The following is a 23843-nucleotide window of genomic DNA, read 5'->3' as shown; positions in this document are numbered from 1 at the left end:
CAACCAGCGAGGAAGGAAGCAAAGGATGCACTTGCAATGCAACAACGGCTCCACTACTCTCAGATTTAGTATTACCCTTTTTATTTAGAGAAAATTGTCTCAGTGACCAAAATTCCCATATAATATACGATTTTAACCAACTTTTTTCGGATTTGCCAAAATGACCAACAAAATCGCAATGCGATCGCTAATTCGCAACGCGATCTCCATTATCGCAAATTCGCGTTGCATTTCGCGTTGCGATGGTCTACAGTGTCGTTGCGATTTTCCTAATTCGCAATGCGAATAAGTAAATCGCAACGCGAATTGGGAAAATCGCAATGCGATACTGACTATCGCAATGCGATACTACAAAATCGCAACGAGATACTGACTTTCGCAACGCGATTCTGACTTTCGCAACGCGATAATACATAATCGCAATGCGATTTTCAAAGCGCCATTAGTATCCTGGCCAAGTATTTTATTTTTAAATTCCAAACACGAATATTAATATATTGGAATACTGAACCGTCCACAGTATATCTCGTAATCGCAACTCATAACCTAAAACCTAAAATCACAACTCAGTCCCATCTCCATCTCTCACTCTCTCACCCATCTCCGACGAAATCCGTCCCCATCTCCGGCGAAATCCGTCTATCTACATCTCTCAGAGCCACCCTCACAATCAGAAATGGAAAATCAACCAAATCAACCAACGAGGGTTAGTTTTTTTAATTATTTTCTTTTTGAATTTTTTGCATTATTATTAGGTTTTTCATATTGAAATTGATGATAAGTTTACTGGTAATTTCAATAATAGATTAACCATTTCACTTAGATTGCTTATTAAATCAATCGAGAATCGCAACGCGATTTTAGTTTCGCGTTGCGATTCTCTCGTTGCGATAGTCAAATTCGCGTTGCGATAGTCATTTTCGTGTTGCGATTTTCATTTTCAGAAACTATTCTTCTTCTGCAAATTGAAACTTGAATGAATTGCATTACTTCAACCAAAAAACAAAGACAAATACGAAATTCACAGTGTTGCAAATTTAAGTTTGAAGAATAAACTACTACTCTTTATGTTTATTATTGTTTTTGGTATATCTAACTTAGTATGTTTATTGTTTTTGTAGAACTTTTATTCGGCTCAATTGACCTTAAGAAATAAAGTCAGCCTGGCCAAAACAATTGCGTCGAAGCTTTCACCTGCACAAAGAAAAATGTTTGAGGATACATGCTTCGGGCCATGACTGAAAGTACAACATCCCGGTGGAGATGCGATGTTGACACACCTGTTTCTTCAAACCATGACTAGCGATCTACCAGAGACTATACAACGTCGTGATGAAGAGATATGGTTTGATTTTCCACCGGCGTATACGTGTTTTGAGCGGGAGGAGTTTTGCTTAATCACAGGTCTACGCTTCGGACACGATGATGTAGGTCGGTACACTAGACACATTACCCGCCCATCATGGCTATCCCGGGTTTTTCTTGAGCTGGAGAGGCCGAATCTACACGTAGAAGACCTGACAAGATTGTTGAATAAGAAAGATGGTTTTACTCGGATGGATGACGTCGACGTTGTCCGAGTATGCCTTCTAATTCTTTTGCATGCCAGCTTTTTAGGCAGAGAGGCCAGACAACCTATTCCAAATGATCTAATCAAATTGGTAGAAGACCTAAATGCGTGGAACCTGTTTCCGTGGGGCTCGTATTTATGGAAAGCTACATGGAATAAGTTATCGTCTGCCTTGGATGATCGAAAAAGTTTGCATGGCGATGGTTCCAAATATACTTTGGCAGGCTTTATTTGGGCCTTTAAGGTAAGAATTTTTATATAATGTTTCCAAAATTATAAGTAATTATTTAACAATTACTAATGTTTGTTATTATATTGTTTGTAGATTTGGATATTTGAGGCCTTTCCCGCCATGAAGACATATGCAATAAAAACTTCAAATGATATTCCCAGGGCTATTTCCTGGAAGAGGAAACATACCTTGCAATGGGAAGATTTACTACGGTATACGACAATAAATAATGTAAGTTAACATAAATACTACCATATGTTTATAAACAAGTTATTACTAGTACACGTTTAACTTTGTTTGAGCTTTTATATTGTTAGGAGGCCAACACTCCTCTACAGAGGCTGACACCCACGAAAGCTGAGCTTGCCACTGATTGGTGGCAAGCTAGTAAGCGTTTTTTTGATGGAACGGTTGATGAGCAGCCTCCACTTCGGGAGCTATCACCTCGCCCAGAGCTATCACCTCACCCAGAGCCATCATCTGATCGACCCGACTATACACCTCCACAACGACAGCCATCACCTATTCTGTCACATCATCAAGCCTCTTCTCCACCATTACCGCAAGATAGGCGACCGGAAAAGATGGCACGACGTTTATCTCCCTATTCTCCACCTCCACCTCAACGGGATGAGTTAGAGGAGTTACGTGATGAGGTCAATGCCTTGCGTGAGGAGGTCGATACTTTACGCAAAGACGATGGTGCATGGCGTGTTGAGGTGTCTACATTACGCGGTGAGGTAGCCGCTCTACGTGAGATGGTAGCATCGTTGCAGAATGAGGTTCATACTCTACGCAACGAGGTAAGTTTAAGATTTTTCATACTCGTAATTCATTCGGTTGCTGCCAATACTGCTAAACTATTTTTGTTAGTATTTGTTTTTGGTTTTGTTTTTGTCTTTTGGTTGAAGTAATGCAATCCATTCAAGTTTCAATTTGCAGAAGAAGAATAGTTTACTTTCGCAACACGAAAATGACTATCGCAACGCAGAAATGGCTATCGCAATGCGAAATGAAAATCGCAACGACAAAATCGCAATACGAAATGAAATCGCAATGACAAAATCGCAACGCGAAATGAAAATCGCAATGCGATTTGTGTTTCGCGTTGCGATTTTGTCGTTGCGATTTCATTTCGCATTGCGATTTTGTCGTTGCGATTTTCATTTCGCATTGCGATTTTGTCGTTGCGATTTTCATTTTGCATTGCAATAGCCATTTCCGCGTTGCGATAGTCATTTTCGCGTTGCGATTTTAAGTTTCGTATTGCGAAAGTAAACTATTCTTCTTCTGGAATGTTTATATATGTTGTCCTTTTAAATGTTTATATAAGTGCTTACTTCTGGAATGTTATCTGAGCATTTTGTGAACTATGATAGAATAATGACTTGGGTGAATACAATGCTAGTTTGAAACATATTTGTCTTTGTTTAATATCATGTCTGTTTATTTACTAATTTATGTATTAATTTTTTTAGCGGCCCGATAAGGTGGATGCTTTACGTCGGGTTTTCCTTGCACGACGGAGTTTACGCATCAGACGGCGTGGACGTGCTATTACGTCTCCGTTCACCCCAATGGTGCGAAGACTCCGCAAGAAGAAGCCCGACTCACCTGTTATCCCTCAAGAGTCCCCTCCAATCGTTCAAGAGGCCTCTATCCTCCCTCAAGAGTCCCCACACCGTTCAAGAGGCCACTGTCATCGTTGAAGAGGTCCCTCCCACCATTCCAGAGTCCGATTCACATGGGGTAATATATCGAAGTATTGAGAAACCCCCATCGGTTCCGGACATGATGGATGAGAGTTGGCTCTCGTATGAGTTACCGGCTAGTACCCTTCCGGTATCTGAAGTGGAGAGGAGACAACTACCGGAAACAATTGTGGATAATACCCTTTGGGCTAAGACCGCAATTGATTTTTATCTACATGAGCGGAGCCAATGGTGTTACACTGACATAAGCAAACTCAACGATGAAATGTTTTTGTTGCTTGATCGGTCTTGGTGGGGTGTGCTATTAGGGGTTGAAGACAGTGGCTATTTCGATGGGGAGGTAAGTCTTATATTTGTCTTATATATGATTTTGATTAATTTTTTTTAAAATTAATGTAATTCACTAATATATGTATTTTTTTGTAAAACAACATATCGATGCGTGGGTGTCACGTCTACTAATAATAAGGAAGCTTAGGAAAAATAAAAAAAAATCGCGATATACAATAATACCGGCGGCTTTTCACGCAGTTCACTTGAAGAATCAACGAGATGAATCATTTTCGTTGGGCAATGGACAAGCTAAACTTTATCCTGCATGGTGGGAGGTCGATAAGGTTAGTGTTTATTTTTTAAATTTTTTAAAGGTGTTCATAAATAAGTGCGCAAATAAATGAATTATTACTTATGATTGCAGGTGTTTATCCCTATTTTGGAACGTCGTCATTGGCTTCTCGTCCAACTTCAGCTCCCATCCCTGAAGATAATAGTGTATGACAGCATGATAAATTACATATCACTGTCTGATTTGAGAGATATGATCAAGGGATGGAGCTCTCATTTGGCTAAATTCTTGGATGGGATTAATTATTGGACTCATTCTGGACACAAGAAGCCAAAGAAGTTCAATGTCACAGTTTTCAGAGACGAGACCGCGCCACAACAATCGCCGGGAGCCAGAGGGGATTGTGGTCCTCTCGTATGCTTGTGCTTGGCGCGTTTGACGACGGGAAGCACAGAGTTTCTACCTCTCACCGATAGAGATAGAGCTATAGTAGGCTTGTGGTTTCGGCATTATATGGCTAGAGCAATATATTCGAGACGCTGCCTACCTGCATCCGCCTTATGAAAGTGTCCATTGTTAATTGGTAAGTCAAATGCAAGTTTTGTTAACATATATACTCCTTTTGGTTTGAAAATGTTTGGTTAAGTACCTAGAATTCAATAATTTGCTGTTTGTAGGTTTTAGATGTGTAGGAAGTCTTGTTTGAGCAAATGTTTGGTTTCTGCAGGTTAATCCTTAAGTGAGCTGCGTGAAATGGATGTACGGGATCACAAAGTTGTTGATTCATTGATTCAATTATTTATGAAGAAATAAGAATTATTATTATTTTTTGATTGTTTAATTGATTTGTAAAAGATGATTTGTAAATGTTGATTTGTTTAATTGATGTGTACATAATTCTTATTTGTGCTTGTTTAATTGATTGAAATGTAATAGTTGATTTGTTGATTTTCAATCTGCATTATGTTGAAGGCAAAACAGACCATCGCAACACGAAACTGACTATCGCAATGAGAAAATCGCAATGCGAAATGAAAATCGCAACGAGAAAATCGCAATGCGATTTTCATTTCGCATTGCGATTTTCTAGTTATGATAGCCATTTTCGCGTTGCGATTTTTCATTTCGAATTGCGATAGCCATTTTCGCGTTGCGATTTCCCCGTTGCGATAGTCAAATGAATGTCTAATAAGTGATAACAACTGAACATATCATAGCAATGTTCAAACTCAAGTTACTAATACATGCGTAACTGAAAATGTTAAAAGTGCACACATAAAATACACATAATACAACGTTTGCATTTAAAAATCACCTAAGTTAACAGTCCCAAAAGGTGAAGCCGGTTGTGATTGGGATTTTGAAGATGATTGCGATTTTCAGAATCTCGTTGCGATTTTGTATTATCTTGTTGCGATAGTCAGTATCGCATTGCGATTTTCCAAATTCGCATTGCGATTTACTTATTCGCATTGCGAATTAGGAAAATTGCAACGCGATACTTACTTTCGCAACGAGATAATACAAAATCGCAATGCGATTTTCAAAGTTCGCAATAGGTTTTAGTTTCGCAACAAAATTTTTTGTGTATATATCTACGCAGAAGCAACAACTCATAACCTAAATCCCTAAATCGTAACTCATTCCATCTCCAGCTATCACTCTCTCCGGCGACATCCGTTCCTATATCCGTTCCTACATCCTTCCCCATCCGGCAACAAGTCTTAGTTTCGCAGCTCGTTTGTTTAGTAAATTAATTTAAAACCATGAAATCATCTAATGTTGATCATGTTTGGATAGATTTGTGTTTTGGAGGGTCATGGGAGAATGTTCATGGTGTTTTACAATATATGCCTTTACCCATGAATCTTCAACTAAAATTGTCATTAAAAAAGTTAACTTATGAAACTCTAATGTTACGTGTTTCAAAGAAATTGAATTTAGAGCCCCTAAGTGGATTTAGGCTATCTTATCAGAGGAATGATAAAGTTTATTTGTTAACCGACAATGAAGATGTTGAACGATTCATTGCTTATATTAGTGTTTCAAGTGATGATGTTACATTGTATGTTGTTGAACCTAGAAGTAGTATGTTGGGTCAGTAGCGGGTAGTAATCAACTAAGTTTTTCTCAAAACCCACAACCTTTCTCTAATCCAAATCCCAATCAACTTTCAGCACCAAATTCCGGTTTTCGTATTGACCAATTAGACGATGATGAGCCAAGAGAAAAAATTGTGAGTACTAGTCAGTATTCGAAATTTGATCTTGGTCAATACCCGGACTTTGATATTGGTCAATACTCGGATTTTGATGATGTTTCAGAAGAAGAAACAGACCCTGCGTGTAATGATTTTGATATTGGTCAATACCCGAATTTTGATGATGAAACAACCGTTGCCGATGAAGATGTTGTTGATGATAATGAGGAGGAAGTGGAGGCTGTGAATGAACATGTTGAACATCCATTCTGTAATTCATATAATCCTGAAGAAGAAAAAGAAGAAGAAAAAGAAGAAGAAAAAGTCCCCGAAGAAAAGAAAATGCCACGGGAGTATAACTGGAATATGCCAGAATTACTTCAGATACCGGAAGAAGAGTTGGTAAAGAAAGCAGTTGATTGTTACACAAAAGTTATTCGTATCAAGAAAGATGATTGTTTTGATACAAAGGAAGACTTGAAGATAGCTTTGTATACGAAATGTGTGGAAGATGGCTATCAACTAAAAGTTAACAAATCAAGCAAAGATCGTTTCGAAACAAGGTGTATGATTGACAAAAACTGTACGTGGCGTATGATTGCAAAGAGGATAAATGATTGCGAAATGTTTCAAGTTAGGACTTTTATTGATAAACATACATGTTCAAGAACCCAAGTTTTTCCTAACCATAGACAGGCAAACAAAAAGGTGTTGGGTGGTTTTCTGGCTGAGTTAATGTTTTTGAATGGCAGGGTATATCGGGGACATGAAATTATGACTGACATGAATGCTCGGTTCAAGATTAGTATATCATATTCTCAAGCTTGGAGAGCCAAATGTTATGCCTTGGAATTGTTGAAGGGGTCGCCAGAAGCATCGTTTGCCCAACTGCCGGCTTATTGTCACAATTTAAAGCTGAAAAATCCTGGGTCGGTAACTCATATCAAAACAGATAGAGATGGACGCTTTGAGTTGTTGTTTATCGCCATTGGTGCTGCGGTTAGTAAATCAATATAATTCTGTTGACTCATTTCTGTTAGTTACATGCATTTCACATTTAAATGATTATATTTCTTGTGTATATTATTTTGTAGATTCGTTCGTTTATTACTTGCATGCGCCCAGTTATTATAGTTGACGGAGCACATTTGAAAGGTCGATACCTTGGAGTAAACTTATTAGCAGTAGCCATGGATGCTAACAATGGGATATTTCCAATAGCTTACGGGGTTGGCAAATCTGAAACCTTTGATTCATGGACATGGTTTATGGGGCATCTTAGGGATTGTATAGGTCCTATTAGCAATCTGACAATCATATCCGATAGGGCAAACTCAATTGACAACGCTGTTAGAAGGTGTTTCCCAGATGCTTTTCATGGACTTTGTGGTGTTCATTTGTATAGAAATATAAAATCAAGGTCTGCTGGTATAAAAAAGCACAAATGGACATACTGGAAGGCTGTAAAAGCTTATCGGGAAGTGGATTTCAAAAAGCATATAAACTGTTTAAGACATGTTTTGCCTCAGTGTGCTCAAACACTAGAAGATGTCGGGTTTGAAAGATGGTCAAGAGTACATCAACTTGGAGCAATATATGGTTTCATGACGTCTAATAGTGCAGAATCAATCAACGCTCTAAGTCGTCATTCCCGAAAATTACCCATTACTATATTAATGGAGTTTTTTCGAGCCTCTATTCAACAATGGTACTACAAGAAAAGAAACCATGCAGGTATTATTTCTTTGAATTCGTAACTTATCATATATTTTACTAAGTATTATTTATTTAAATTTACATGAACATTGGAACATCGTGTTACACCATGGACTGAAAAAAAGATAACGAAACGTGTTGTGAAGTCAACGTCATGGAGAGTTGAACCATGTTCAAACACTTTTTTTGAAGTACTGGATAATAACTTAAATGGGCTTGTCGATCTAAATGCAAGGACGTGTAGTTGTATGAAATGGCAAACATCTGGTTATCCGTGTGGCCATGTTATAAAAGTTGCTCTTCATCTAAACCAAGATGATTCAAGCACATACGCTATGGATTGCTACACTACAGAAGTATATCGACAGACTTATGCCAAGATTGTCTACCCTATTCCACATCCTTCTGAGTGGGACATACCAGATGACTTACAAACAGTTTTGCCACCAGCCATGGACAGAAGGCTACCTGGCCGACCAAAAAGTCACGATCGTATACCGTCTAAGGGTGAAGAGAAGAAGAGATCGACATGTAGTCGGTGCAAGGAAAGTGGTCATACAAGGTTGACATGTGGATCACCAGTGCCATCACAATCATCTTTTCCTCTACCAAAATATGGATCATCATCAAAATCCAAAGCTCATATGGTGTCAAGAAAAAGGCAATCAAAATCGCAATCATCTTTAAAATCCCAATCACAACTGGCTTCACCTTTTGGGACTGTTAACTTAGGTGATTTTTAAATGCAAACGTTGTATTATGTAGATTTTATGTGTGAACTTTTAACATTTTCAGTTAGGCATGTATTAGTAACTTGAGTTTGAAAATTGCTATGATCTGTTCAGTTGTTATCACTTAATAGGCAATCATCTTAATGTCTATCGCAACGCGGAAATTACTATCGCAATGCGAAATGAAAATCGCAACGAGAGAATCGCAATGCGAAATGAAAATCGCAACGCTAATTTCGCAATGCGAAATGAAAATCGCAACGAGGGAATCGCAATGCGAATTTAATTTCGCGTTGCGATTCTCTCGTTGCGATTTTCATTTCGCATTGCGATAGTACTTTTTGCCTTCAACATAATGCAGATTGAAATCAACAAAATCAACCATTACATTTCAATCAATTAAACAAGCAAATAAGAATTATGTTAACATCAATTAAACAAATCAACTTTTACAAATCACCTTTTACAAATCAATTAAACAATCAAAAAATAAGCAATAATTATTAGAGAAAATAACACTTCTACTATTGAATCAACTTTTGCAGCCATATATCATTTTCACGCAGCTCACTTCTGAGATTAACCTGCATAAACCAAACATTTGCTCAAACAACACTTTCTACACATCTAAAACCTACAAACAACAAATTATTGAATTCTAGGTACTTAACCAAACATTTTCAAACCACAAGCCTATAAACATACCAATTGTTTATGGACATTTTTATAACGCGGATGCAGGTAGGCAGCGTCTCGTATATATCGATCTAGCCATATAATGTCGAAACCACAAGCCTATTGCAGCTCTATCTATATCGGTGGGAGGTAGATACTTTATACTTCCTGTGATCAAACGGTCCAACGCCAAGCATACGAGAGGACCACAATCCCCTCTGGGTCCTTTCGTTTGTTGTGGTGCGGTCTCGTCTCTGCTAACTGTAATATTGAGCTTCTTTGGCTTCTTGTTTCCAGAACGAGTCCAATAATTTATCGCATCCAAGAATTTAGCCAAATAAGAGCTCCATCCCTTAATAATATCTCTTAAATCAGCCAATGATATGTAATTTATCATGCTGTCATATACTATTACCTTAAGGGATGGGATCTGAAGCTCGACGAGAAGCCAATGGTTACGTTCCAAAACAGGGATAAACATCTGCAATCATAAGTAATAATTCATTCATTTGCGCACTTATTTATGAATACCTTTAAACTCAATCTAAAATAAACACTAACATTATCGACCTCCCACCATGCAGGATAAAGTTTAGCTTGTCCATTGCCCAACGCAAATGATTCATCTCGTTGATTCTTCAAGTGAACGGCGTTAAAAGACGTCGGCATAATTGTATATCGTGTATTTCTTTTATTTTCCTTAAGTTTCCTAATTATTAGAAGACGTGACACCCACGCATCGATATGCTGTTTTACAAAAAAAGACATATATTAGTAACTTACATAAATTTACAAAAAAATAATCAAATTAAAATATAATAAAAATATAAGACTTACCCCTCCATCGAAATAGCCATTGTCTTCGACCCCTAATAATACGCCCCACCAAGACCGATCAAGCAACAAATAGATATCATCATTGAGCTTGCATATGTCAGTGAAACACCCCTAGCTTCGCTCATGTAGATAAAAATCAACTGCGGTCTTAGCCCAAAGGGTGTTATCCATAATTGTGTCCGGTAGTTGTTTCCTCTCCACTTCAGATATCGGTATGGTACTGGCCGGTAACTCATACGAGAGCCAACTTGAATCCATCATGTCCGGTACGTCAGAGGGTTTCTCAAGAATCCTACATATGACGCCATGTGAATCGGGCTCTTGAATGGTGGGAGGGACCTCTTCAACGATGACAGTGGCCTCTTGAACGGTGGGAGGGGACTCTCGAGGAATGATAGGGGCCTCTTCAACGATAGGAGTGGACTCTTGAGGGATGACAGTGGCCTCTTGAACGGTGGGAGGGGACTCTCGAGGAATGATAGGGGCCTCTTCAACGATAGGAGTGGACTCTTGAGGGATGACAGGCGAGTCGGGCTTCTTCTTGCGGTGTCTTCGCACTATTGGGGTATACGGAGACTTAATAGCACGTGCACGCCGTCTGATGCGTGAACTCTGTCGTGCAAGAAAAACCCGACGTAAAGCATCCACCTTATCGGTCCGCTAAATAATTAAATACAAATATCAGTAAATAAACAGACATGATATTTAAACAGTGAAAACAAAGACAAATATATTTCAAACTTTCAACCAAAAGACAAAACAAAGACAAATACTAACTTCACAGTGTTAAAGAATACACAGTTTAGCAGAATTGGCAGCAACCGAATAAATTTACTTCAACCAAAAGACAAAACAAAAAGACAAATACTAACTTCACAGTGTTAATAAACAGTTTAGCAGTATTGGCAGCAACCGAATAAATTTACTAAGCAATCTAAGTGAAATGGTTAATTTAAGTGAAATTACGAGTAAATTTATCATCAAGTTAAATATGGAAAATCTTAAACTTACCTCGTTGCGTAGAGTATGAACCTCATTCTGCAACGATACTACCATCTCACGTAGAGCGGCAACCTCACCACGTAAAGTAGACACCTCCACACGCCATGCACCATCGTTATCGAGTAGAGTACCGATCTCCTCACGCAAGGCATTGACCTCATCACGTAACTCCCTTGACTCATCCCGTGGAGGTGGAGAACAAGGAGATAGGAGTCGTGGCATCTTTGCCGGTCGCCTATCATGAGGTGATGGTGGAGAAGAGGCTCGATGATGTGACAGGATAGGTGATGGCTCTCGTTGTAGAGGTGTATAGTCGGGTCGATCAGGTGATGGCTCTGGGTGAGGTGATGGCTCTCGAAGTGGAGGAAGTGGAGGCTGCTCATCATTCGTGCCATCAAGAAAACGCTGACTAGCTTGCCACCAATCAGTGGCAAGCTCAGCCTCCGTGGGTGTCAGTCTAATTAATGGAATGTTGGCCTCCTAAAAATATAAAAACTCAAACAAAGTTAAACGTCTACTATTAATAACTTGTTTATATATGATAGTATTTGTGTTAACTTACATTATTTATTGTCGCATATGGTATTAAGTCTTCCCAATCCAACAGACGTTTCATCTTCCAGGAAATAGCCCTGGGAATATCATTTGAAGTTTTTATTGCATATGTCTTCATGGCGGGAAAGGCCTCGAATATCCAAATCTACAAACAATATAATAACAAACATTAGTAATTGTTAAATAATTAATTATAATTTTGAAAACATTATATAGAAATTTTTACCTTAAAGGCCCAAACAAAGCCGGACAAAGTGTATTTCGACCCATCGCCCCGCAAACTTTTGCGGTTATCAAAGGCAGACGATAACTTAGTCCAGGTAGCTTTCCATATATACGAACCCCACGGAAACAGATTCCATGCATTTAGGTCCTTTACCAATAATATTAGCTCCTGAGGAATAGGTTGTCTGGCCTCTCTGCCTAAAAAGCCGGCATACAAAAGTAGTAGAAGGCATACTCGGACAACATCGACGTCATTCATCCGAGTAAAACCATCTTTCTTATTAAACAATTTCTTCATGTCGTCGACGTGTAAGTTCAGCTTCTCTATTGACTCATCAGGAAAAACCCTGGATAACCATGATGGGCGGGTGATATGACGAGTGTACCGGCCTACATCATCGTGTCCGAATCGTAGACCAGTGATTAAGCAGAACTCCTTCCGCCCAAAACAAGTATACGCCGGTGGAAAATGAAACCATATCTCTTCCTCACCACGTTGTATACTGTCGGGTAGATCGCTAGTCATGGTCTGAAGCCACAAATGGGTCAAATTAGCATCTCCACCCGGATGCTGTACTCTCAGCCATGGCCCGAAGCAGGTTTCTTCAAACAATTTTCTTTGTGCAGGTGAAAGCTTCGAAGCAATTGTAGTGGCTAGGCTAACTTTATTCCTTAATGTCAATGAAGCCGAAAAAAATTTCTACAAAAACAATAAACATACCAAGTTAGATATACCAAAAACTACACTGTCAAGATATACCAAAAACAATAAACATAAATAGTAGTTTATTCTTGAAACTAAAATTTGCAACACTGTTTTGTCTTTTGGTTGAAATGAAAATCGCAACGAGATAATGAGAATCGCAACGCAGAAATGACTATCGCAACGAGAGAATCACAACGCGAAATGACTATCGCGACGAGAGAATCGCAACGCGAAATGAAAATCGCAATGCGATTTTGGTTTCGCGTTGCGATTTTTATTTCGCGTTGCGATTCTCTCGTTGCGATAGTTATTTCCGCGTTGCGATTTTCATTCTCGAAACTATTCTTCTTCTGCATTACTTCAACCAAAAGACAAAACAAAGACAAATACTAACTTCACAGGCTAAACAGTTTAGCAGTATTGGCAACAATCGAATGAATTTAATAAGAAATTTAAGTGAAATGGTTAATCTATTATTGAAATTACCAGTAAACTTATCATCAATCTCAATATGAAAAACCTAAAATAATGCAAAAATTTCAAAATAAAAATAAAGAAAACTAACCCTCGGAGGTTGATTTTCCATTTCTGAATGATTGTGAGGGATTTTTGACTGTGAATGGTTGTGAGGGATTTCGCCGGCGATGGGGACGGAAATCTTCGGAGATGGGGATGGATTTCGCCGTAGAGAGTGAGAGATGGAGATGGGACTGAGTGTTGTGATTTTGGGTTTGAGGTTATGAGTTACGATTACTGTGGACGGTTCAGTTTCCGATTTATTAAAAAAAATTCGTGTTTGGAATTTGAAAAAAAAATACGCGTTAATACGAATGGCGCTATGTAAATCGCGTTGCGAAAGTCAGAATCGCGTTGCGAAAGTCAGAATCGCGTTGCGATTTTCCCAATTCGCGTTGCGATTTACTTATTCGCATTGCGAATTGGGAAAATCGCAACGACACTGTAGACCATCGCAACGCGATTTCCAACTATCGCAACGCGAAATGCAACGCGAATTTGCGATAATGGAGATCGCGTTGCGAATTAGCGATCGCATTGCGAATTAGCGATCGCATTGCGATTTTGTTGATCATTTTGGCAAATCCGGAAAAAAGTTGGTTAAAATCGTATATTATAAGGCATTTTTGGTCACTGAGGCGATTTTCTCTTTTATTTATTATACATGATTTGTACACGGTGTATGTTCAACTCTTCTGTAACGTGTTCTTTGTACTTGTTTTCTGTTTATGATTGTTATTATTATTTAGTCGTTGTAGTATGTATGAGACAGGGAAGGAGCCCATTTTCCCCCCAAAGATTCTTTCTTTGGCAATGTAATTATTCAAAATACGTTTTCCATTTTTCTAGAGCAAATTTAGTTGTTCCCTACCGATGAACTCTTTACTAGCTTATATGGGCATACCACGTCAAAAATCATATTTCAGATCGAAACTGAAATTGGAATGGCATTAGCTAGAAACATTAGGAATTGAGTTATATGAACATATTGCACTTTAAACCTAATTGTTCTAGACAGCTTGAAAGCCAGAAACCATTAAAATATTCCTTAAAAAAAGAGGAGAGTGGTTTGCGTTTACACCAAGAGAGCAGTGACATATACCTAGAAGGCCAACTCCTTGTGTTTGACCATTAGATGGTTACATTCAATTCAAATTCAACCCTTTCACATTACAACATAGACGTCCAATTTTTTACTTCTTTCCAACCAGTTGTTTTGGTTTCAACAACTTCTTAGTTCAATTCAACCTCTAGATGATGACGAGGAATGTTGATGTTGACACTGGTTCAGGATACGGCTGCTTCGGATAAAGTACATTTTAACAACATCCAAGCAGGTAAGGATTCCATGATTTCGATCAAATCCAGCAATGAAATCAGAATATCTGAAAAAACAAACTAGTAGATCCATCACCATATGACCTCAGATCTGCAGGTTTAATCAACGCCCTGCACAAAGGGCAAGTTCTTTCCCTCTCAAACCTGGACAACACAATATAGATTGGCATAAATAAACCAAATAAACTAGTGCAAACACAAATCCCAATATATGGGAAGCAACAACAAACTAACCACTCAGACACACAATCTTCACAAAATATGTGTTTACAGCGTAGTAGTATAGGAGCATGCATCTTCTCTTGGCAGATAGCACAGAGGTCCCCAGCTGCATTAACCTAAAACATCAAAAAAGTTCTTAAAAATTAGCAATCTCTCTTACTAAAAAAGAAATATTCATAGCAAATAACATCCTTGCTTCATCTTTTAAATGCCAACCCAAAATGAGTTGCTGCTAAGGCACACCAACCAATAATAGCCTTGATATGTGTAGAGAAATCACCTCAAGGTAAGACAAACAACATTTACCAATTAGAGCTCCGGGACCTTAATATGTGTATAGAAGAAAGGGTGGTAAAAAGATCTAAGATGAGAAATAGTGGATCAGTTGTGCATGTGAAAGATGCAAACAATATAGGTTAGTTATAGAAAAGAAAGATATTGATGCATCTAGACAGAAAAACAAGCAATGGCAAGGGCTTTATCTAAATCTTCCATTTTTCACATTCTCTAAACATAATGCTTTTGAGTTTCTCGTATGCAATAAATATCAATAAGAACATTTCTTTCGGTGACTTCCAGTTGGCTTGCAAGAAGATGGGCACCATAAATTAATTATATATATACATGTTCAATTCAGCAACCCAAAATAAAATACAGACTACCTGCTCTGATGTTGCATAAGCACCATAATGCACCTCTTTACGAGATAATGCCTTCAATGCAGCAAAGAAGGATTGCACCTGAAAATTGACAACCATGATAGGGGGAAATCTTAGAAAATTGACAACCAGAAACCCATTTTTCACATGAACAGTAAATTTATAATGACTTCAAAAAGTACTACAAAAACATTTTAATAGAAAAACAAACCTTCTCAACAACAGATGTCAGCTTGAAGGTTAAGTACAATCCTGTCATTAGTGATGAAAAGAGGCTTCCATAGTCCTTGTTTAAGAAGAAACGGTACCAAACTGGTGTTGGAAGTAAGGCACGGTAAAGTAGCATCATATATTCAACCAATGTTAGCATTTGACCCTGGAAATATGCATCTCTAAATTCAGTATGAAGGAGAATATAGCTATATATGTTATAAGTTCTAAATTGTAGCTATGACAAAGTCACCAATATTGCAGATTATTCTTGATCAAATTTCTTTTTCTACTAGCATCATTGTTTTTCTATACTTTTTCTTTTTGCCTCATCAAGTTTCAATACTCAATACTCCAAGCATAAACATATTTATGGACATGAGTTCTTGGCTATTTATAAATATTCTAGTCCACTAAAAAGTGTGCTCACCTGCTTCCTGTAGTTTCTGCCTCTGCAGTTCTTGTAATACATTAACAGAAAGCACTTTAAAACCATTGCTTCCTGTCGAACTAAAGTATCTGAAAGAAGCCAGAATCATGACATCATATAAATGAAAAAGGCAAAAATAATCCACAATAGAAATGGGCAAACAACTATCGTATGCATGCACATGGAAGGAGTTCGTAATATGCTGCTTCGTGTATGAATTATCACTCATTTGGATACAGATGATATTCCTAAAAGTGCTCAATTTAGAAGGAAATGTAAGAAGCAGTTCCCTAACCCAAGCAACAAACATAATATGGGGGGACAAACCTACAAGGAAAATTTCCATAAAGCATCTACTTTAACAAATAAAACCATATGAACCTTACTTCGGTCATTTATTTTGACAGAAAAAGGATAAGATTTCTGTTGAGTGTTGTATACAGGAAAGGTAAATTTGTAATAGACATTGTATAAACACAAAGAGCTGCCAAACCATCTCCATAAATTTTTGTTTTTCTAGTACAAGACTATAAATATATTTGTGGAAAACAACTCACCATTAACCATGATAATAAAAATAGCATGCCAGAAAGGTGGAATATATTTTGGGGGAAGCATCACTAATGGATATAAAAGATCATCATTCCAATACCACCAATAGACAGCCATCACATGGAGTGTAAAAGCAAGACAGATGCCAGTCAGAACAGATATTTTCCTCTCCCCCTGCAGCCACAACCAGAAGGCATGCTTAAATTATTTTCTTAAGATGATAAAAAGAACGTTTTCAAGTACTTGTTTCTGATCAAACATAAAGATAATACACAGTTTTTATCACCTTCAAAGCGGTTTGTTTCCGTAAAATGTCATTAGACTTGAACATGACAGCAGCAATCCAAATTGTAATAAAGAAACCTGAAAATCTTTGCAGAAGGCAAATGCCATTAAGTTGAAATGTACAGTACTTCAGTTCTAGAAAGTATAAGACTGAAAAAGTTCATTTTAACCTTGTAGCAGCCATAAAATCCAAATCAGAGTCCCCCCCCACCACATATAGTCCATCAAATTAGTAGTTCGGCAGTTGCAAGATTGAGGCATAAATTATTACAATATGAAACTTAAAAGGCAGAAAGAGCACTCTATAGGTTTGGATCCTTGTCTTGCTCTACTGGAAAGGCATAAACCAAGCATTTCACCAATGAATATATAGGGATGAGCATTTGGTCAGTTTGGTTACAAAATATTGAAAACCAGTTAAACCAAATTAACAACTAAAACCGACCTAACCGACTGTTGATTAACCAAAAAAATGGAAACCAACTTAAATTGGTTGGTTATGTTGGTTTATCCGGTTTAAAGTTTTTAAAAATAAAATAGTTGGTAGTTTGCTCTATTCGGTTTTCGGTTATCAATTTAAAAAAATGATAGATCAACAAACAAACTGATTAAACCAATTTTCAAATCTGAATAAGCTGAACCAAGTTAACCAAACTTGATCAGTTAAATCAGTTTAAACCAATTAATGCTCACCTGTACAAAGACATTAATATCTGAAATGTAAACAAATGTATGCTCAAACTAGATGAGAATGTTGGCAAAGAAGCGTTCGCTTCTTCACATTGCCTGATACATTGCAAAGAAAAAACTGTCAATCTTTCATGGTAAAGTTATCACCGTAACACTAGCTCCATTTTCCCTTAACTTCCATTTTCCAGAAAAAGTTGAGCATGGACTAAATAACCTATCTTTTTATTCTTCCAAGGTAAGTTGGTATTGTTCTTTCTTTCTAATGAAGGTAAAGTTAATAAAAAAATTAATAGGAACTAGAAAAGCAATTATATTAGTGAATGCTTATTACATGCCTTCCATCTTATAAAAGCATAAGAGGAAAAAGGCGACTAACCAAAGGAATATGAGGTGATTTTATTGATTTACATTCCACTTAGGAAAGCCCAGCAACACCAACACATTATAGGCTTTATGTTATCATTCAAGGCTAGATGAACAACACCAATAAGCTTCTAAAAGATGAAACCAATGTTCATCAACTATTTCTCCAAAGGAGCTTTCTTCATGCAAGTAGTATCACATTTAAATACAAGTACATACTTAATGTAAAAAAAATACTGAAGTTGTCGAGAAGCATAGAAGGAAAAGCAAGAAGACATGCACTTAAATTCTCAATAACAGTTAAAGCCCAAGTGCCCAACTCCATGAACATTTGCAAAATGCATAAGCACGCTGACAACAGAAGATTCCCAAACATCAAAGATTCAAACTATCTAAATGCTGATGCTATATTTAACAGATATTCTGAAATAAGATTTTTGAAATTAGATTGCTAGAAGCAAATCTAGAGAAAAAATAGAAAATGAGAATCGAGATGAGTCACCTTGCAAATGTTGCCGGATAAAAACAACCAAGAGAAGCAAAGAAAAGGGCAGAACTTGCTCTATCCACCTAGTAGCCTGCTGAATGTCATATCTTTGGTAGGAGGAATCTCTGTTATTATTAACTCCAGACCGACTCCCATCCCCAGATTCTGCATCAGCACTAACACTTCCACTGGAAGAGGAATGGGAAACACCTTGGCCTTCTCCAGTAGCCACCCCAAGATCGCTGCTCCTGGAGTTCCCTCCTTGACCATCAGATGTTCCCAACCCCAGAAACACCTCACTCTGAGGAGTAACTTCCCTGAGTTGGCCAACCACCATACCAGAGGCATCCCTCTCGCTCTCATGTTCGTCTGCTGCCCCAATTATCCTAATAGCAACATGTCCATTGTTGGGAAGGGAAGAAGTGGAATTTTCTACATTTGGATCTGGGACAAGAGGGTCGGATTCTTGGTGAATAGATCGTGATGTACGGAGAAGGCCTGAGTACTCTAACAAGGCTGAAATAGGCGCTTGGATAATATTCGAAGCCGACAATAATCTAAGTCTTCTTGAATTAGAAGAACCGCCTCCGTATGCGTCTGAATCCGTACCAGAAGCGTCCATTTGCGGCGATGATGATGAGGGTGCCCTAACCCTAAGAGATCATTCAGAATTTCAATTTTTATTTTTTTCAATTCGGGATATACCAAGAAAACCTAAACAAACGACAAGACACGATCTTACGTTCATTGAACAAAGAGATGAATAAGACGTACATGTAATCGGGGCTTACCTTCAAAGGAGAAAAACTCCTTGGAGAAAAAAAATTAAAATCCGAAATGGAAAGAAAATACCTTAACCCTATTGTCGGAGTCAATAAGTAAAAAAAAGCGGGAAGGTTTGACTGAATCTGGGCTCAATTGAGGACGACCAAGACTGATTCACCTATTGTTAAAAAATGCAGAGAGAGGAGAAAAACCAGAGCTTTCTTCTTTCCTTTATCTTCCAATTGTTTGTTTGGTCTACGTCCTCGGTTAAGGTTTTCTTCTTTTTCTTTACCTTTCTCGCTCGCGCAAGGGCAGACAAACAGCGAGCGAGAGATAAAAAAGAAAAAAAAATTAGTCGACTTTATTTATACGTATATATATACATTTCTTTCTTTAAATATGTCCTCCATATATCTTTTAATTTGAGATAAAATAATATTATACTAAACATATATAAATCCTTTTAATCTATAATCATTATTTTTTAAATTGAAATTGATCCATCTAAAATATATTCTTACCGCATATAGTTTATATTTACATGCATGAACTAAACAAACTCGTTAGTTGTTATTTTCAAAGGTTATAAGTTTAAGTACCAACTATAAAATATTTAAATGTATTGTCAAATGATTAAATTTTTATAAAATAAATACTATCACTTATAATTACCTTAGATTAATAAAAAAATATAATTACATATTGTTTTGAATAGTTAAATTGAAATTGATCAATTGATATTCCTTACCTCGTTCAAAGCTTTTCCCATACCTTTCCGCGAGAAATTTCTCTACTCATAGAATTGGGAAGAATGAACACACAAGACTTGGAGACCTAGACTTGTAATTTTAGATTTGGGTTTGGATTAAATGGATTCAAAATGTTAACTATTTATAATCAATTCGGATTCAAATTAATCGAATCTAAATTTTAAGTCAATGTACGAAATAAATTAATAGCCCAACTATTAATTATTGTGGATATTTTAGTCCTGTGGTTAAGACTTTTATAATAAATGTTCTACTTCCATGGACTGTTTACAAGTGGTTGGTAGGTTTGACAAGTTGACGTTAACAATGACTTTTTGAAATACGATCTCAGTTAGAGATGGGTATGGGTCGGGTTAGATTGGATTTTTGGTCCACCCGACCCGATCTAAAAACCTGACCCAAGAAGAAGGGAACCTCCACCCGTGACCCGACCGACAAAATTAGTTTTTCACCCGACCCGACCCGACCCGAAATAATAAAAAAAATTATTTTTATTCAATAAAAACAGTGACTAAATTGAAAAAAAATATATAGAGGAGTATTATTGTAATTATTCCTAAATATATAAGATAAAATTATATATTTTTCCCGGGTCGAGTCGGATCGGTTTTTTTTCACCCTAAACCCGACCCCGACCTGACCAGAATACCACATAAAAAAATCCAGCCCGACCCGACCAAAACCCGATTTTTTTAAAAAAAAATAGGGTCGAAACCCGTCGAATTCGGGTTAAATGCCCATCCCTAATCTCAGTGCACTGGTGGAGTCAGGCTTTGATGAGGGGGTGTCATTTGAAACCCCAAAACTTTTTTAAATATATATATATATAAGTATATGTGCTGCAGCCATGTGGTTATGAACGTCGGAAAGCTGATAGAACACCACTGCTTGCAAATTGAGAAAGGGTCTATATAGATGCTTTAGGAATTGGTTCACCAAGATCAGAGATATTTTGCTTGGTTTGTACTTTCGTGTTCCTAAGGCAGACAACTCAATTTTTGTTTATTGTCGGAATCGTCTTTTAGTTGGATCCCGAAATTGGATTTCGATTTGGATTAAACGAATTGGAGAGGCCACCGATAATTTATTTTAAAAAGAAAATGTTGATCGGATACCTTATTTCTTACACGATCTGCATCTTTCCAAAGATGCGTCGGATTCGGGAGTCGGTTACAGTCAAGGAAGGGTTAGCACCATTGAACTGCCCTTTCGGTACTACGCAATTTTCAGTTGTCTTAAATTAATAAAATTGTAATTTAAAATTAAAAGGTAAAAATACGATCTCAATTACTTACCTCTGACCGATTGAAATAACCTTAAAGGAAAAAGAATGTTAAGGGAAAAAATGAAAGTGAATCGAAAATAAAGACAATAAGAAATAGATAAAATAAAACAAACGAAAAAATAAAATAAAATAAATAAAGTAAAAAATGTATGTAAATAAATAAATACATAACAACTAGACAGAAAAAATAAATAAATAAAATAAGATAAAAAAAAAGAAATGAAATAAAAAAAAGAATATGTATAAAGATAATAATAATAAAGAGAAATATATATATATATATATATATATATATACACATCAATAATAATAAATAAATAACTATATATATATATATATAAAATAAAAAAATATAATAAGATACTAAAAAGTAATAATAGATAATAAAAACATAAAGAAAAAAGAAAAAAAATAAAAGATATAATTAAATATATATAATAAGGACTAAAATGAAAAAAAAATTGTGGGTCAATTTAAAGAGAACTCGGGATTTATAGTCAAATGTGGGGGGACCTAATTGAAAGAAAACAAAAATATAGGGTCAAATTAAAAGGAATTCAATGTTAAAATCAATTCAAAGGACCATAAAGCATCTTTAAAGCGTGTTAGGGACTAAATGCATGATTTCACCATTTATGTTAAAAAATGCGCGAATCCTGAGGCTTCTGGGTCGGGTCTTGGATTACCCATCGGGTTAGGTATATAGCCCAACTCCCACAAACAACCCGACAGAATTTCAATTACCCCACACAAATCAAAACGCCATCCCCTCTTTTCTCTAAAGTGTTCTTAGGCTGTTCTTCAGGATGAAGAACAGCCACCGTACGCAACCCAGATCACGGTGGCCACCGCCTCGCCGACCGCCGTATATCGACGACGGTACACTAAAAAAATATTTTTAAAAAGCTTTTTCCCTTCTTTAACCGAAAATCAAATTGATTTTTCAAAATAAGCCTCGGGGAGGGTAAATCTGAGATCAAAGCCTCGATCCCTCCCCTAAAAGTTCATCGGCCAAAAATATTTTAGGGTTTCGAATTGAAAGTAAAGGCAAATCAAAACTCCGAGCATGTGAGAACAACTGAAAAGGTAATACCTTTCTTTTATTTTCTTCGAACTTGTTACAAAAAAAAGGTTTCAAATGCTTTGTGTTTTTCTGGTATTTCGTGTACAAAGATTGTGTACTTGCCCTCTCTATTTCGTGTAAATCATGTATATCGTGTGATATTGTGTGATAATCCCCCCTAAATCGTTGATTACATTTCTATTTATAGGTAAAATAATCCTATTTTTAGACTCTATTTTTGAGTCATAGCTGAACTAAACTACCCATGTTTGTTGCTTTTCTGTTGGTAGTCCTTGGAGTCATGTTCGTCAGATAGTTTGGGGTTGTTGGCATAAGGAGAGACGTGCAAAATGAGGAGTCTTCGGGGGCTTATTGTGGTGCTGGTGAGGATGCTAGGGTTTGAGAAACCTCAACTGATCTGGGTTAGGGTGCCACGGGTCTTGGGCTGATGAAAATGGGCCACTGTTAGGCCTATGTGTGTTGGATCTGTACAAAGAAAAAGGAAAAAAAATGTAAATAAACATATACATATATTATAATTTATAATATTATATAATATCTCATATATATATATGTTATCATTTGAGTGGACGAAATTAAGTGTCATCAGTTGCTCCTCTTTTCTCATTGTCGTGTAACGAAAATATAGCAAAGATTAAAAGACACGAATTTCGTCTATATCGAATGTCCTCTGGTGTAGAGTTGAAATCCGATATTTGGATTAAATCACGAAATAACTCCCTTGTCGTGAGGTTGAGTTAAACTAAAAACTTCTGAGCGCGATATCCTTCATCGTGAAGTTGAAATCGAACTCAAAGCTTTTGGTAGGTGGCCTCTGAATCATCTTCTGGCTCAAGGTACTTTGTCGTGAAGCTGAAACTTGACCTAAAGACTTTGGTATATTGTATCAGAAAGTAGTGTGATTGATGTGTCATCGAGCTGAATAGAATCGAACTCGACAATTTTGTTGACAGATAGCCCTCATTGCCTTGAGCTATGTTCTAAATTTAATTTGCCTCTGAGTTGAATGACACAGTTAAGATGATGCTTCAAGAGAAGTTGTCTCAAAAGAGACAGAATTCGTTTCAAGGGAAACAATCTCAAAGATATTTGCTGTTTCATGAAAAACGGTCTCAAGGTAAACAAAATTTTGTTTTAAGGGAAATAAATTCAAAGATTTTGTGTTTCAAGAGAAACTGTCTCAAGGGAGACAAAAAAATTTTCAAGAGAAGCTGTCTCGAGAGAGACAAAATTTGTTTAAAGGAAAACAAATTAAAAGATTTTGTTTCAAGGGAAACTGTCTCAAGAGAGACAAAATTTGTTTCAAGGGAAATAGATTCAGAGATTTTGTTTCAAGGGAAACTGTCTCAAGAAAGACAAAAATTTTTAAGAGAAAATGTCTCAAGAGAGACAAAATTTGTTTTAAAAGAAACTGTCTCAAGGGAGACGAAATTTGTTTCAAGAAAAACAGATTCAAAGATT

General features: G+C 36.9%; 1 protein-coding gene across 2 annotated transcripts; it reads right to left on the bottom strand.

The window, feature by feature from the left end:
• Window positions 1-14382: 14382 nt before the first annotated feature.
• Window positions 14383-19527, bottom strand: LOC120113474 (E3 ubiquitin-protein ligase RNFT1-like). 2 transcript variants are annotated; one of them, XM_039134630.1, is made up of 9 exons: window positions 19331-19527; window positions 18494-19131; window positions 16940-17016; window positions 16659-16827; window positions 16102-16190; window positions 15673-15837; window positions 15498-15542; window positions 14815-14918; window positions 14383-14724 (listed from the first exon to the last, which is right to left on the bottom strand). In XM_039134630.1, exons 2-9 carry the CDS (start codon window positions 19098-19100, stop codon window positions 14619-14621), a joined length of 1362 nt encoding a protein of 453 aa, XP_038990561.1. In that variant the 5' UTR covers window positions 19101-19131; window positions 19331-19527; the 3' UTR covers window positions 14383-14618. The 2 variants fall into 2 exon arrangements, with proteins under 2 accessions (XP_038990561.1, XP_038990559.1); XM_039134628.1 differs by having other exon boundaries at window positions 14389-14724; window positions 15465-15542; window positions 19331-19517.
• Between the last annotated feature and the right edge of the window lie 4316 nt (window positions 19528-23843).

This window comes from Hibiscus syriacus, unplaced genomic scaffold, assembly GCF_006381635.1.
Source record: "Hibiscus syriacus cultivar Baekdansim isolate YM2019G1 unplaced genomic scaffold, ASM638163v2 tig00000778_pilon, whole genome shotgun sequence".
NCBI lineage: Eukaryota > Viridiplantae > Streptophyta > Magnoliopsida > Malvales > Malvaceae > Hibiscus > Hibiscus syriacus.
The sequence above is the reverse complement of the archived record's forward strand: the minus strand, read 5'-3'. Positions and strand labels throughout refer to the sequence as shown.